Source organism: Diabrotica undecimpunctata, chromosome 3, assembly GCF_040954645.1.
Source record: "Diabrotica undecimpunctata isolate CICGRU chromosome 3, icDiaUnde3, whole genome shotgun sequence".
NCBI lineage: Eukaryota > Metazoa > Arthropoda > Insecta > Coleoptera > Chrysomelidae > Diabrotica > Diabrotica undecimpunctata.
Window position 1 is genome coordinate 83,528,781 of NC_092805.1, and position 18,144 is coordinate 83,546,924.

The following is an 18,144-nucleotide window of genomic DNA, read 5'->3' on the forward strand; positions in this document are numbered from 1 at the left end:
AAATATTATTAAGTGAAAACAGCTAGAGCTTTACATAGCGCATAGCTTTTTAGATGATATATCTTAGTAAGTAACACTTCTAAAATGAAAAAGAAGCTAGAAGTTACTATTATGCTTTAAAATATAGTTTAATTAGCTTTTATAAATATCTTAAAGCATAAGTACAATAATATGATGGGAAACTCTGATTTGTACATAAGTAATCAAAAATAATGTTTATGCATATTTATTTACACAGTTTTTTTATTCCTTATACGAAATTTTTCGTAATTTTTCTTCCATTTCCCAAAACTTCTCTTTTTTATTAAACAGCTCTACCGTCGCATTATGAAGTTCATCTGCAGAAGGAAGATCGCCTCCATAATCTTTCGGCAAATATTTCTTTGGTATTATCTCAAAAAGCTTTTCTTGTGTTAAATTGGGTGGATGAATTTTAAGCTGTAAATATAAAAACAGTAAATAATATTTAAAAGAAGTATAAATACAGAAACAGTTGATAAAAATGTTTTAGGAAACATGTGTTAAGAAAGGTATTTGTTAGTGTTGTGGGTTATTATTGCAGTGGCCTCTTTATTATGCCATCAACGAGCAATGAAGATATATTGACCAGTTAAAATATCTACTCGCTAACACTACAAACTAAACAAACCGTAGTATCTGATCCAGAGTGGACGGTTACGCACATCATTTAACCCAGATTAGGTAGCAGAATCAATACTCACCAACCAGTTTGACCAGCGTAGTGTAAAGTCACTTTCATAAAAAAAAATGGCGGAAACAAATTCAATTTTGAATGAAAAAGACAGAAAAGATTTGATTTCACGTTCAAAGCGTCTATGTATCTATTGATACGTATTTCGACTTAAAAAGTCTCATCAGAATAGTTATTCATAGCCGTTCTATCGAAAGCTATCTAGCCGAAACTATCTTACCGAAATTCAATTGTATTGGGTTCCTAAAGTGGTAGATCACATTGTGGTAAATTCTTCATCCTAACTAGTAAGCTCAGTCTCATCAGATCTGGGGAAGACAAGAAATCATCTAAACAAAACTAAGCATCTTAACATTCAATGTAAGATCATTGTCTGAAGACGAAAAACTTCATGAGCTAGAAGAAGAACTTTGCGACATTATTGGTCTTTTATAATTATAATACAACGTACTATTTTTACTATTTGTTACGTAGTAACAAATAGTCAAAACGTAACACTAATAAATTCATTCTTTAAAGATAAAATAGAATAATAGCCAGAGCAAGAGTTACGGTTAAATGAGTATTAATAACAGAAAATATTGCAGACAATAATAGGTATATACCTCATGAAAAAATAAGCACAGAAACACCAAAGTAAAAAAAGAAAAAATATAAAAATAAATTAAGACTAGTAGATGAACTGAAAGCAGGCTTTAATTAATCTAGATAAACTAAATGAATCTATCGCTGAATAACTTTTAAAACATAGAAATAGGAAATAGCATCAAAAGAACTAGAAAAAACCTTGAGTATCAAATCCTTACATATGTTACAAGGCCTCAGATTTATATTACAAGGAAATAAAAAAGGATTTATATTATATTACTTTTTATGTTATGAAATCAATAATTCACGGTATGTACGATTTTTATGATCTAAATAGGCTTAAAGTTAATAGAGAACAAAAAGATAGCAATGGCCGCTTTCTTAGATATTGAAGGGGCATTTAACCTTACGGTACCGTTCTAGTGAACTATGCAAATGTACTGTTTGGGTCAATATGACCCAACTATGGGTTACGGTCCTTAATCGAAATAAAATAAGCTAATGGTGCTAAACAAAACTTTATTAACAAAAAAATATATTTAGTTAAACAAAAATTATGTTGCTAATGTAAATTAAACCTTATTAACAAAAATAAAAAGCTTTTTTTTTTCTTTCCCAGAAAAGTCTAAGAACAAATACCTACAAAATTTAATTTAGTTTACAACTGGGACAGTAATAAAAAGAATGGGCTTTACAAAAAATATGTTTGTGACATATATAACATAAAATATTAGTCTTGTTGTAGTTTTTAGGGCAAAATTTACAGCGTGCTCGTTTAGAAGGCGGAGTTGGATTGTCGATAGACGGTTCACTAGAATTTCCATCTTCTCTACTTGCTTCTGTTCGTGTTCTTTTTACCAGTTCTTGTGAGTATTAGTTCTTGGTAAATTTTTCCTGGAAAGGATAAGTGGTTTCACCAGTGTTTTTCCCAATTCCTCAAAAAAAATTCGCCGTTTTGTAAGTTTGTTGGTGTTCCATCGGGGATTGATGTCCATAAAAAGAACGCGTTGTAGGCAGAAATTTCCAGCATATTATAAAAAACAATCATAGGCCAGCGATTTGTCTTTTTCTTACATGTATATGTACCAACAAGCTGATCTAGAGTATCCACTGCTCTCTTACTGGAATTGAATTCTAAAATAATTTGGGACTTTTTGTCATTTCTGTCACTAATAGCCTTATCATGATGCAAAGTACTCATAAGAATTTTTAACATTTTTAACAGTGTTCTTACAAGTCTCTCTGATGATGCGTAGATCCAGAAACACGTGTTAGAGAATGGTAAGAGACTCAAATGAAATCGAAACGCAACCGTCTACGTATATTTATTTTAATAACATTTTTACTCTTTTTAGGAATATAGTTAACAACAGTGGTATCTTGCGTGAAGTAAAAAGACGAACTATGAACTTCTTTATTCGCAATTTGTGCTGGAAAGTCTGGCTTATTTTTTCTTATAGTCACCAGCATTATATTTTTTCTTTTTAGAAGAAGTTGTCCTAAATTGTATGATGTAAAAAAGTTATCACAAGTAATATTGTGACCTTTCAAATCACTACACAAGTCGCACATGACACGCATTTCCTGATTCCGTTTCGATGAGGCACCTGCTTCCTTTCCTGTATAGATCTGAAATTTTAGAGCATACGGACTTTTACTCTAGGATTTATTCTAGGATTAGATAACCACAATAGATTTGAAAATATTGCAGTAGATTAGGCCAAAAACCACCTCATTAAATAGATCTATCTATCCACGATTTTACGTAAATTCTCTCCAGAGTCGGCAAACTTAAAGTCTTCTTTAAATTTTTTATGTAACTATTTAAGATTAGGTACTGTTTTTTAATTTATATATCGATTTTGAATAAATCTTAAAAATATTTTGGTATCGACATCATCTAAATTGTTTTTTTTCTGTGTTTTGTACTTGTTATGTTTTGTTCCCCTTCTTCAATATTATTTCTTTGCTTAAAAATATTTTTAACCTAGCTCTTGTTTAAGTATACCACCGGCTATTGCAACCATTTACTGTATTTTTATTAAATAAATTAACAGCTCTTGACCAATATGGGTAAAGTATCTGGGTATGGGACCAAATGGAACAATAAGTTCCACTAAAAAGATTTCCACTAACGCTACTTCCACGAAAAAACACTTTCACCAACATCTAATTTCACAAAAAATCATTTCCACTAAAAAAACTTCCACTAAATGTCATTTCCACTAAACCATATCCACTAAATAACTTCCGCGAAAATCACTTCCATTAAAAACTATTTCCCATAAATAGAATTTTTACAGACGTGTTGTGACAGCGAGTGGTGCGAGTCAATAGCCTAAAACAGACAAGACAGTGAGACATAACATATATTTTTAGAATAGTCGCTGTTTGAATTTCAAACGAGACAGTCGATATTATAGGCATTCTGCAATATAAAAATAAAAATAAAAATCCAGTTTTTTGTCGTGAAACAAATTAATTGATTGTTAATGGGACCCTACTACTACTACTACTACTACTATCGGTTTACAGCGTTCTCCGACGCCTTCCGACTCCTAACCACCATTCTTCTCTATTCAGCCATAGGCCTGGAGGGATTTCTCTTTCCTCTAGTTCTTTTTCAATTCCCTCTCTCCAGCTTTTTCTCGGCCTTCCTCTTTTCCTTCTCCCTTGTGGTGTCCACGTCAAAATCTGTTTTGGAATCCTGTCATCTGGCATTCTCTGTACATGGCCGTACCATATTAACTGTTTTGTTTTTATGTCATCAACTATTGTATGGTTGACTCCCATCATTTCACGTATTCTCTCATTTGGTATCCGATCTCTTCTTGATTTTCCTGCTGCTTTTCTCCAGAAGTCCATTTCTGTTGCTAGTAACAGTTTCTCAGTTCTTTGTTTCATTTGCCAAACTTCGCTGCCATATGTGATTACACTTTTAAGTATGGTGTTGTATATGAGTTGTTTGTTCGCTTTAGATATTGTTTGGTCCCACAGAATTCCGTTCATCATGGATATGGCTTTTCTACCCTGTATGTTTCTGTCTTTTATAGCAGCATCGAGTGTTCCATCTTGAGTTATCTTCATACCCAGGTACTTGTATTCATCACAGTTTCTAATTTCTACCCCATCGTCTAATATAATGGACTGTTTTGTCCCTCCAATACACATGGCTTCAGTTTTCTTAATGTTGACTTCGAGACCCCATTTGTTATATTCTTCTATTAGCTTCCGAGTCATGTAACTCAAGTCGTCATGATCCTGAGCAATCAGTATTTGGTCATCAGCGAAACATAAGGTGTACAGTGTAGTCTCGTCATTGAGAGGAATTCCCATGCCATTACATTTTCTTTTCCACAGCTTGAGTGCTTGTTCCAGATAAATTTTGAAAAGGGTAGGCGAAATACAGCAACCCTGCTTTAGTCCTTTCGTGACCTTAAATGCTTCAGATATCCTTGATCCAGTTTTAATTTTTGCAGTCGTTCCATTATACAGACTTTGGACTGCTTTGATAAGACCATGCTTAATGTTGGTTTGCTGTAGGGTTGACCATAGTTTACTTAGGGGTACACTGTCATATGCTTTTTGTAAGTCTACGTACATCAGGTGAACTTCTTTATTGACGGCTGTTTTTTTTTCAATAACTTGCGTAATAGATTACAGGTGGTCTACTGTGGATCGCCCAGCTCTAAAACCAGCTTGTTCCTCTGCTTCGTAATCTCTATAGTCATTTTCTATTTTGTTCTTAATAAGTTTCCCATACATCCTACTTATTGTGCTGTTTACCGCAATTCCTCTGTAATTTTCACACTGATCCTTGCTGCCCTTTTTGTGGATAGTTGACATGATAGATAATTTCCACTCTTTTGGTAATTCGGCTCCATTCAAGCAGTCTTGAAAGAGTTTTCTTAACTGTTCCTGGAGTTTGTCTGTACCGGCTTTCACTAATTCTGCAGGGATGTCACCAGGACCAGGGGATTTTCCATTTTTCAGGGATTTGGTTATTTCTTCCATCTCTGATTTACTTATTTGTAATGGTGATGAATTTATACGTATACCTATCGTGTTGTCTTCCATGTTAGCAAATTCTGGTCTTTGTTCTGTTAGTAATTTTTTGAAATATTCTTCCCATTTTTCTGTTGTTATTGGTGATATAACGTCTTTTTTCTTATTATTTCTCATACTTTTAATCAATCTCCAACTCTCTGTGCTTCTTCTACCTCCTATGTAGGTGTTGATCTTTTGGCAGTTCTGTTCCCATAATTCGTTCTTTTTTTTGAGTGATCTTTTTTCTTACTTTGGCTTGTGCTTCTTTGTAAATTGTTTTATCGTTTTCTGTTTTTGTTGTTAAGAATGTTTGGTATTTCCGACGTTTATCTTTAATTTCCTTCTCTATTTCTTCATCCCACCAGTATGGTTTTATTCCTTTATGATTTTCGTCACATTTCCCCAGTGCTTCTTCTGCTGCTAAATGAATCGCCCTTTTGATGTGTTCGTAGTGTTCTTCGGTATTTTTGAAATTACCCATTTCTAATTTCTGGTCTAATCGTTTTTTATACAGTAGCTTTACACTCTCATGGTTTAAACTGTCTAGGTTGTAGCGTACTTGTTTTATTAACTGATTTGACTCAATGTGCTCTTTTTCTTTTTCGTACCTGTTTGGAAGTATCGTTTTAACTTTTAGCAAATGATGATCAGTGCCACATGATGGCCCTCTGGCTACTCGAACATCTTGTATTTTAATTTTAGTTCTCTGTCTTACAATACTATAATCTATTATAGATTTCAGATTTCTGGTCTGTTGTATCCACGTGTATTTGTGTATATCGCGATGTGGATAAAATCCATTTAATATTTTTAAGTTATTTTGGGTGCATGTTGTTATTAATCTGGTTCCATTATCATTTCTGGTATTTTCACCGTGTGTTCCTACCACTTTGTTGTTCAATTTCCATCCAACTCTGCTGTTGAAGTCTCCTAGAAGTATGATCTCCCTAGATGTTCCTACTTTTATAATTTCATCGTTCAGTTGTTCGAAAAATGTATCTTTACTATTGACCAATGCGTCCTCATTAATTCCATATACACCTAGTATGGCTATTCTGCTTCCTTTTATCGTGATGTTCATTTTTATCAATCTCTGATTTATTGCTTCCCAAGAGGTAATATGTCTTCTTAAAGTTTTGCGAATAACAATAGCAACACCTTGTTATGCTCTTTGGTCTTTAGTTACTCCACTATAGAACAGGTCATAGTAACCCCACTTTTCAGAACCCATACCTTTCTTTTTAGTTTCTGTAAGTACCGCGATATCTATCTCTGCATTTTTGAGTTCTGACATGATTTCTGGTGTTTTTCGGGAGATACCTTGTACATTCCATGTACAAAAATTCATTAACCGTTTTCTTTGCTGTTTTCGTCTACTGTGTTTCCAATCTTTTGTTCCGAGGCTTTGGTTAGGCTTCTTAACATTTTACGTGTTTTATGAGTACCGAGGAGTTGGCCCGGTGCCTCAACCCCCAACCTGGAGGGCCAGGGATTTTACATCAGAGTATCCTTCTCCTATGCGAGTTGCTTCCACTACAGCTAGAGAGTCTCCATGTTGGTCTAATGGGACCCAAAAAACGGAAATGGACTTCGCTTCTACAGCGATAAACCAGCATATTCTGCAATCAAATCAGCCGATGAATTGCGAGCCAACTACGAGTCAATATCCAGTGGCGTATGATTCACAATACCAAATGTGCACTTATCAACAATGACAAGGTAATATGCAAATTTCTCAATCTTTAAACACGTCTTACTTTCAACCCTTACAGCAACCCCAATGTATTAACCCACCTTCCACCCCTCTAAATCAATCCGAAATGTGAAAAAAAGGCAAAACTCCAACAAAAGGCAACGAACTAGTCCAGACAAAAGAAATGTAAAGCAAACAAAAATAAACGATTACTGGCTGAACTCGCCGACTCCAACTTCTAACAGATTCGATGCACTAAATAGTGAATCAAAAAATGATGAAATTAATGATAATGAAAGCACAAGTGAAAAAGAGAACATAACCAAACTGCTTCCAATTATTATTAAGGGGGTTAAACACGTAACCCCACTTATCGAATTACTAAACCAAATCGCTAAAAACAATTATGAATTAAAAGTTCTTAGCTCCGATCAAGTTAAATTTTAGCCAAAAACTGCTGACTACTATAGTCAAATAACAAAAGCCCTAGCGGAAAAGAAGACAGAGTTTCATACTTATCAGATAAAAAACGAGCTAAGTCTCAGGGTTGTTCTTAAGAACATGCATTACTCGATGGACAAAAATCTTATAAAAAAGGAAATAGAAGAGAAAGGTCATACTGTTAGAAATATTTGGAACATCAAACACCCTAAAACTAAAGACCAGTTATCCATGTTTTTCATCGACCTGGAACCTTCTGATAATAATAAAAATATATATGACACAGAGTTTCTATTAAAGCATAATATTAAAATTGAACCATTGTACTAAAAAGAGAGATACGACAATGCTCTAGATGTCAACGATACGGACATACCAAGTCATACTGCCACCTTAGACCACGCTGTGTAAAGTGCACTGGGGATCATGCAACAGAGAAATGCGAAAAGAAAGAAGTGCGTACTCTGCGAGGGAGACCACCCAGCAAACTACAAAGGTTGTAAAGTATACAAGGAGCTACAAACAAAAATATTCTCAACGATTAGAACCAAGCCTAACATGCCGATTATTCACCCAGAGAATGTTCAAGCAGGAGTTACCTACTCATAGTTAATAACTCACAAGAAATTCCTAATAGTAATACGAATCAAATAGAAGTAACTACTACCATTATTCCCGTCTCAAATGACATGGCCGAACTAAAGAATATGTTAAAAGTCCTGATGGAACAAATGGGTACTTACAATGTTAAATCTGCTCACCACTGTCGTCACTAAATTAACAAAATAATCAAATTGTTAAAAATAGCTATTTGAAATGCCAACGGGTTAACAAATCACGCTCAAGAGGTTAAAGCTTTTATATTAATACACAACATCGACATAATGTTAATCTCTGAAACACACTTTACAAATAGAAGCTATTTGAAAATCCCCAACTATGTAATATATAACACCAGACATCCAGATGGCACTGCACATGGAGGAACTGCAATCATAATAAAGTCATCAATAAAACACCATGAATTAAATAAGTTTAAAAGAGACTATATACAAGCAACAAGTATTAGCATATAAGACTGGAACGGTCTTTTAACAATAACTGCAATATACAGTCCACTACGACATACCATAGCCAAAAATCAACACCAAGAATTCTTCAACACTCTTAGAAACAGATTTTTAGCATGCGGCGATTATAACGCAAAACACACTCACTAGGGATCCAGGTTAATAACCCCAAAAGGTAGGCAATTATATATGGCAATGGAAACCAACAACCTTAAATACCTATCCACTGGCGAAACCACATATTGGCCCACAGACAGAAACAAAATTCTAGACTTGGTCGATTTCTGTGTGACCAAAGGAATACCACTCGATTCTCAGACATCACAATCTTGTTTTGGTCTTTCATCCGACCACTCTCCTGTCTTTTTCACGATATCCACAAATATCCTAGAAACAGAATCTCAGTCATATCTTAGTAATAAATATACCAATTGGATTAAATTCCGGGCTATTCTTGATGGCAGACTGGATCTAAACATCCCACTAAAATCTGATGGCGATATTGACGAAGCAGTAGATCGATTAAATAGGATAATTCAGGAATTTGGTTGGCAGTCAACATCTACACAAAACAAAAGCAATCGTACAAAAAGACTTACCCAACGAAATAGAAATAAATCGCAGAAAAACCAAGACTAAGGAAAATTTGGCGCAAAGAACCCGAGCACCTCAGGATAAAAATAGATTAAACCAAGCTACAGCAAGATTAAAAACAAAGTTAAACAACAATAAAAACAATGACATAAAACGATATTTATTTATAAAATCTATCTGCCACGGAAGCCTCCGAATACTAACTATGGAAGGCAACACGAAAAATTAATCGACCACAACTTTCTAATCCTGGCCTATCCGGGCCAGTAATAGACAATGGGCCACGAGTAACAAAGAAAACGTCACAGTCTTTGCGAAATACATGGAGGAAGTGTTCCAACCACATACTCAAAAGAACAACCCCGATGCAGAAGATAATATATAATCGTATTTAGAATCTCCATACCAATTAGAAGCACCATTGGAGAAATTCACTGCCAAACAAGTTTTTAACAAAATCCAAACAGATCTGAATCCGAAGAAGTCCCCAAGGTTCGACTTAATCACTGCAAGAATTCTAACAGAATTTCTCAAGAAAGGAGTGCAATATTTAACACAGATTTTTAACGCAATCCTAAGAACTGGTTACTATCCCCTTTTGTGGAAAGTTGCACAGATCATTTTAATACCCACACCAGGCAAACTTGTAGAAGAAGTTAAGACCTATAGACCTATCAGTCTACTTTCAGTGATGTCAAAGGTTTTTGAAAAACTACTACTAGACAGATTACAGCCAATCCTCGTACAACAGCAGCTAATACCCAACCACCAGTTTGAATTTAGACAACAGCATGCTACTATTGAGCAAATTCACCGAATGTGCAATTCCATAAACACAGCCTTAGAAGAGAAGAAATACTGTTCTGCAACCTTTTTGGATATCTCGCAAGCTTTTGATAAAGTCTGGCACACTGGCCTGCTATACAAAATAAGACAAGTCCTTCCCCCCAACTACTTTCTTATCCTCAAGTCCTATCTTTCCGACCGGCATTTCCTTGTAAAAGTAAAGGATTAGTGCACTAACTTATATCCAATTAAAGCTGGAGTACCCCAGAGTAGTGTCCTTGGGCCTGTTCTCTACCTACTTTATACAGCAGATCTTCATACAAGTCAAAACATCGTCACATCCACATACGCAGACGACACAGCAATCCTTGCGGCTCACTCAAACCCGTATATCGCCTCACAACTACTCCAGACCAATCTCGACAAAATAAAGATTTGGTTACAAACATGGCGAATTAAAGTTAACGAAAGCAACTCAGTATATAACATTCACTAATCGAAAAGGTATATGCCCAACCGTCTCATTAAATAACCAAATACTACAACAAAAGAATGATGTAAAATACTTAGGGTATGCACCTGGAGCGCAGATTAACGTGTAAGAAACACATATTCCCGAAAAAAAAAACAGTTGTGTCTGAAACTCAGTAAAATGTACATGCTAATAGGAAAAAGATCACAACTGAATTTGTACAATAAAATCCTAGTATACAAGTCAGTGATAAAGGCAATATGGAGCTATGAGATCCAACTGTGGAGATCTGCGTCAAGATCCAATGTCGACATACTGTAGAGATTCCAATCGAAGACCTTCCGAGTTATCCCAAATGCACCGTGGTACATGCCAAATGAATTCATCAATCGCGATCCTCAGATGAAAACTGTCAAGAAAAAAATTGCCAGTTACTCCCAAAAATATGACAGACGACTGCAAAACCACCCCAACAGGCTAGCGAAGAATCTTATGAGGCCCCAGGCAAACAAAAGGCTAAAGCGTCTTACCCCAAGCGATCTACCAACAAGATTTTTAACTTTTAAATTAATTTTTTTTTTATTTATTATAAACATTATATTGGTCACAAATAATCTTGTTACTAAAATTATGATTTAATAGGTTATTGTCACTGGACAGTCTCCTGAAAGTCTCTTGTAATCTAATTAAATAATTTACTTATTGTAATCCTTATTACACATTCCAAATAAATGGAATGTTCAAAAGAAAATTTTAGAAATAGTAAAAAATTTATTGAAATGAAATGTAAAATCTTGAAACTTGTTCTTTAAGTTTGCTCGGATATTCTCAAGACTTTCAATGCTTGTCTATCTGCACATAAACTTTCTCCCTCTTTAGGAGCTCACTCTCACTGCCAACTTGGTTGTTCTTAAATAAAGCCAAGTTCTGTTCAGTGATGAGCTGCTCAACAAACTTCCAAGAAGCTTCTAGATGATTCTAAATGTGCTAGGTGTGAGCAGAGAGCATTGCACCTTCCATGGCGTTGTTAGAGCGAGGAAGCTTGCTGATGAGGGTTTAATACTGAATCTAATCAGCAATGACATGACGAATAGGATAGATAGAGAAATGCAAGCGACCATGCATGACAAATGCTCACTTAAATTTGAAAGACAAAGTCAAATTTGCTAGATTGTGAGTGACGATTTAATACAATTTAAATATATACTGTAGGTTTTATTTATCCCACCATCAATATGCGTTCTAGTCAGCACGGACAGAGTTTACTTAAAAACAGTTACTTAAAAAAACAATAACAATGTTATTAATATGTAAGAATGGTTACAGAGTTTTGTTTCTTGGACTCACCATGTGCATCATTTCACTTTTTATAAACACCTGTATAAGAGCTAAAATTTTATCCATAAAGTAGACCCCATTAAGAATATGAATCATCTTAAGTCTCATTGGAAATCCTTCTTGTAGAAATTGAAGATACTTCTTTATTGCTCCCATTTTTATTCTGGTCATATGCATTATACTAGCCTGAAATTTTAGTAAATCTTTACTTTCAATATTTCACAATAAGATCGTATGTGAGTATGATAATAAAAAAGAAGAAATAATAAGTAAAAATATGAAATTTTAAAATGAGTAAAGAACAATTATAAAATTTTTTAAGACAGTACTACCTTCGATTAAGTTATCGAATACCTTATTAGATAGATAGCATGTGAAACTTTTGAGGCAAACGTATGATGGACAATCAACCTCTTTGTCTTTTTCCTCAGCTTTTCCCTTTGCAGGAAAATGTTTTTCCATTAACTTCTAACAGCTCTATCCTTTGTCCCATATAGTTTTCATCACTACGTCTGACATGACAAAACCATTGCAGTCTTTATTCTGTATTCTGTCTCAACCTTTTTGGAGACTTTATTCACTCCCGCTGTTAATCGGGCCCTAATCAAGTGATTTCTGATCATGTCCCTTCTAGTCTTACCCAACTTACTGTGTAACAGTCGTTACTTTTATTACAATTTATATTAAAATAATAAACAATTTATATTAAAATAATTTCAGAGATGTAGTATGGGTTGCCTAACTTTAAGTGTTCATTTGCCCATTAAGTGTGTATTTTTAATAATTTAAGTTGTCACTCTGATCTAATTTGGTACCATTGCGAACCAGAGAGATGACAGGAGATTAGGGGGAGTGGAAACTGGCTTTAGGTTAACTTGGTTAACAAACTAGGAATTACAATTCACTTTTGATCGAGAGTTTGAAGCGGTACACAGGTGGCAGTTAGCGAAAGAAAATCCAATTAATGCATAGAATTTCCTTCACTTCAAGAAGTTAAATATTCTAAGTATAGCCATAACAATTTAATTGGCGGTGTTTTCGGAAACTCGGGAAGTTGAAGTGAGATTTCTAGCACGGAATTAAGTAGTTATCTGGTAAATATTAATTTTTTTATATTATAAAAACTAACTTTTGTTCTCACCTCCCACATTCTTAAGGTATTCAGAATGACCTTGGGTCACGAATTCAAGTATAGTATGGCCGCTTACAATCATTCCGGCATGAATCTGATTAAAATTCTGAATTTTTCGTAAATCTCTAACATCTATTACAATTTCCACAGATATTTTAATGAACATTAGAGTATTTTATCTATATCCTATTATTCAGATTAATTATTTCATATTTTAATATAGTATTTTGTTCAAGGCCATTATATTTTTACTCTATGTGAAGCAAGGTCACGCTACATCCGATTGGATGGGTTTTTTTATCTACTATAATTATCTTTTTGCTCCGGTTTCTTATGCTGAAAGAAACTTTCCTCACTTCTTCTTTGATTTCTTTTTTATCAATGTTGAGATTAGAAGTAACGGGGAATTGTTTTCAGCCACCTACCATGGAATTATAAATTTCCCTCAGAACATCCGAGGAAGAGTACCACTTCAACTCTATAAGAATCAGGGTCATTGGGACAAGCCAGGGGGTATTGTCTACTCCACCCTCATTTTTTTTCTCTAGCCTGCACCTAGAGGTAGGGCAGGACAGTCATCATCGGAACTGAGCCAATTAGCACCAGCTCCGTGCTAATTTCGGACCTCAAGGAGGACTTCGCTGGGACACCGAAGCCATTCGGGAGTATCCTTCCAGACAACTGTTTCACCTAGGAGGACAGTTGGTTTTTGCTTCAGAACTATATATATATCTTGTTTCACCAGTTATAGGTTTTTTTTATAACATATATATATATATATATATATATATATATATATATATATATATATTAATTAATATAACTCCCCTTGGTGTAAGGTATCGGTAAGTTTGAGCTCAAATTCTACCCAGAGATTATCTTCCATTGTTTTTTGTATTAACCATTTATTTCTTTATTAATTTTAATTATTTCATTATTAACTTTAATTATTTCATTATTTGTTTACTTAACTAATTTCTTTTATATTTCATCTTGTGTTATTAACTCTGGTTATTATCCCTTCAGGATAATAGACCGTTTCAATTGTTTAACTTGGCTTGTTCCCATTTATGTATTATTTGTTTATATTTGAACTTAGAGTTGTTTAACAATATTGTTGGTCATATTGTAGGTAAGTTTGATATATTTACTTGGCTATACGTTCTTCCAACGTTAGCATTATTTTGTTTAAGGTTGTTTTAACCTAGATGTAGGTTGTACACTCTATATCAGAGTTATTCTGTGTAATTTTCCACTTTTTATTATAGTTGTTTTCAACATTTTTTTTTTAAATATTATATTGTGAAATTTTCATATACTTTTTGGTAACTTAGAGATTGTCAAAATCTAAGAAGTTATATTTAATAAACTTGAATTTGTTTTGCATATAATTTTTTATTAATATTTCCTTACCTTTTTACATTTACAGCATTTTTGTTTATTACATCAACTTTAATTAATATTAGCAGTATACGATACCTGGAAGAGTGACTGTTACTCTTTTTAGAGTAGTATCCCTCTTCTGGCGCCCTCAATTTGTTTCTTTGTTAATTTTCATTATATCTATTCATTTTTCATATCTTCTTTTCTATCCATCATACATATTTTCCTGATTTACTGTCTTTAAAAGGCATGCAAATTGGCCGTATCCATCCTTGAGTTTCTAGTGGTCATTCTCTTGCCTACATTGCTAGCCTAGCCACATTCCGTTCAATATATTTTTTTCATACTTAATTGTTATCTATTTTACTTCTATCAACTTTATCCCATATATATAGACCACTCTTCTTATACCTCTCTCCTCCTACACACCCCAGTATTTTGCTACATTGGCGCCCAACGTAAGGCCTTTTCCAAGTTTTGGTTTTAAGACAGTAGCTTTTAGCTGATTTCTTTTTTTTCTTACTTTTTTTGAGTTTTTGTATTTTTGCTTTTTCTTTTTTACTCATATTATTGCTGATTTATTCTATCTTTAAATTTTTTATTAATACTAAACAGGTATACTTATACTGCTGTATTGATTTATTAGTTTTATTTATTAGATTTATTAGTTATTAATATTTTGAGACCTCAGTGATAGGTTATAGTAGTACAACTTACATTCTAGGTTGAATTTTGTATTTTTATTGAGAACTTATATTTACTTACTTACCTACACATACTTATATCGTATATTATATAAACTTTTATTCCTACAGCCAACAGTATTATACTTATAGGTACTATTAATTGTTGCATATATATTAATATTTGGTTTAGAATAGTTATAATTTACATATAACTAGAAATTATTTTGAGTATTTTAGTAAGATAACTAAGATATTTATTTGATTATATATATATATATATATATATATATATATATATATATATATATATATATATATATATATATATATGTATATATATATATATATATATTATTTTTGCTGGCTATTTTGATCTTGGTGGTGTGTTGCGAATAATTTGTCCACATTTTTTTTGTGCAACTTAGGTATAATTAATAATTAGTATTTCATATTTCTGATCTTGGTATAACTTTGTCCATATTTTTCCTCTCATCATGTGTGCTTTCAAAGTTGAGCATCTTCTGGTAAACGAATTGGATTACGAATTGAATGTTAGGGGTATAACGCCTGCAGAGTCGGCAAAGGTTGAAGACAAACGCAAGCTTTTGCGTGGAGATTTAAAGCAGAAACAGGACAATAGGAGTTTTACTCAGATTTCTGCTACACACATCCCTTTCGATGACCAACAGAAAGGAATATCCGAAACCTTAGATGATTTGTCGACGAGAATAGGAGATTTCAGGGGAACTGTACAAGATAACTTGTATGCGCGACTAACTTCTCGTTTAGCTCACATTTCTGGCCGCGTACATTTGTTACATTGCACTACTGAAGAGCAGGAATCTTTTAAAAAGACTGTTTCTCTGAGAATACTTACATTGGAGGGTGAACTTGATTCTAGAGTTAATTACATTGTTACATCTACTCCTAATGCTCCAGTCAATGTAGTTCCTAGCTTCGCATACTCCAAACCCGTGCAAGTACACAAATGGGGTGTTTCATTTTCTGGTGAAAAACAGCACACTGATGTGATGTCATTTATAGAAAGGGTTGAATGTCTTCGTGTTTCTAGAGGTGTCTCTGAAGAGGATTTGTTTGCTGCTTCTGCTGAACTGTTCACCGGTACAGCTTTTACATGGTTCATGAATAATAGAGGTAGTTTTTCTTGTTGGTCTGATCTGGTACACAAGTTGAAGTCAGATTTTCTTCCTTACTCATTCCAGGATGATCTATTGGACCAAATCAAAAACCATAAGCAGAAACCTGGAGAATCTGTCACCATGTTCATTAACACTATTTTGGGCATGTGTAGCCGTTTGGAGACTTCTTTATCAGATTCTGCTAAGATAAAAATTATTCTTAAATGTCTGTTACCTTTTTATCATCAACAGCTAGCTCTTATGGACATCCAAACTATTGATGACCTTACTGTAAAGTGTAAACGTTTAGAGGAAACGTTATCCTGGTCCTTTCAGTCTTCATCCACATCTCGACCTTCTTCTAAATTTTCTTCTCAGCCAAACTCTTTTAGTCATCGTTCTTGGCAAAATAAGGGCCCTGAACGTAATGTGTCAGTTGTAAGTTTATCGTCTCGCACTCGTATTTTCTGCCATGGTTGTGGTAGGGAAAACACTCTAAGAGAAATTGTTTTAAGTGTTCGGGAAACGAATTGTCGGAGGTCCGTCCCCTGAGCGTTTCTCCGTCCACCATACAATCAGGGAATCAAACCCAAACTTCAAACGAGACCGCTGGTCCAAGCACATCCAGCAACCCAAACCCATCTCCGAGTCGGAAAGGGAAAGGGGTAACTTTCCAAAAAAAAAGCAAAGCACACCACAAGACAAAATCAGTCCCGAAATTAACTAATAATCATGAAACGTTGAATCCGCCTGTTTTAAGTGATCACAGATGGTCAACTACCAATTCTTCTTTACCCAGTAGCGTTAAACACAATTCTAATGATTACAGTAGTGAAATAGTTTCTTTATCAGTATCAACTTCTAGGTTTGTTGATGATGATGATATGTCTATGGTTGTACCATATAATATTTATAACCAATCAAATACTTTAGATTTAGATTTAAATTCTTTACTAGTTAGGAAGGTTAATGATAATAGGCCTTATTTACCCATTAAGATTTTAGGACAAGCATGCTTAGCGTTGTTAGATAGTGGCTCTAATATTTCATTGATAGGTGCACCTTCATTACATCTATTGAAAAATGCAACTTCTTCCATTATGCCCATTTCATCTTTGCAGGTATCTACTGCAGATGGTACAGTTCAGTCTATTACAGGCAAACTTCAAACTGAAATCACTGTTGCAAATATATGTAGAGAAATCACATTTTATGTTATTCCTTCTGTACAGAATTCTATAATTTTAGGCATGGACTTTTTCAATGCTTTCAATAGCACGTTAAGTTGTTCTGATTTTTCGTTTTCAATTTCTGAATTTAATTTAGCTACTCTGAGTGCTATTCATGATTTTTCTAGTCTATCTAGTTCTGAACAAAGGCAATTAGAGAACATGATCTCTAAATTTACTACTCTTTCTTCCAAAGATAAACTAGGTCGTACGTCTTTAATATCTCACACTACTGAGGTGGGAAATCCCACTCCTTTTAGACTTTATCAGTATCCCATACCTCAAGCATGGCAGGCTGATTTAGAAACAGAAGTCGATTCGATGCTCTCGTTAAACATCATAGAACCTTCTACCTCGTCTTACTGTAGCCCTCTATGGTTAACGAAAAAGAAGGATGGATCCTTTAGGATCTGCTTTGATGGTCGGAAATTGAACAGTATTACCACTAACCGGGATGCTTATCCTATCCCCAGAATAGATGTGATTTTGAGCAAACTTCAGAATGCCAAATACATCTCTTCTATTGATTTGTCTAAGGCCTTCTTACAGATCCCATTGAGTGAAGAGAGCAAGAAGTATACTGCTTTTGCCGTCAGTGGCAAAGGACTATTTCAATTTGTCACTATGCCTTTTGGTCTTGTTTCTGCTCCTCAGACAATGTGTCGTCTGATGGATTTAGTCATTGGTCCTCAGTTAGAGCCCTATGTTTTCTATTATCTGGATGATATTTTAGTTGTTACTCCTGATTTTTCCCTTCATATGGAAATTTTAGATAAGTTGTTTTTACGCCTTAAGGAAGCTAATCTAACGATTAATTTAGATAAGTGTCAGTTT

General features: G+C 34.2%; 1 protein-coding gene across 8 annotated transcripts in view; it reads right to left on the reverse strand.

Moving 5' to 3' along the window:
- Positions 1 to 210: 210 nt before the first annotated feature.
- Positions 211 to 18,144, reverse strand: part of LOC140436979 (retinaldehyde-binding protein 1-like) — a 124,486-nt gene continuing 106,552 nt past the window's right edge. For all 8 annotated transcript variants that reach the window (XM_072526176.1, XM_072526171.1, XM_072526177.1 and 5 more), the window contains 2 exons: positions 11,751 to 11,927; positions 211 to 438 (listed from right to left, as the gene is read on the reverse strand). In XM_072526176.1, the coding sequence (XP_072382277.1) occupies positions 244 to 438; positions 11,751 to 11,927 (372 nt within the window). In that variant the 3' untranslated portion in view covers positions 211 to 243. The remainder of the gene's footprint in view (positions 439 to 11,750; positions 11,928 to 18,144) is intronic.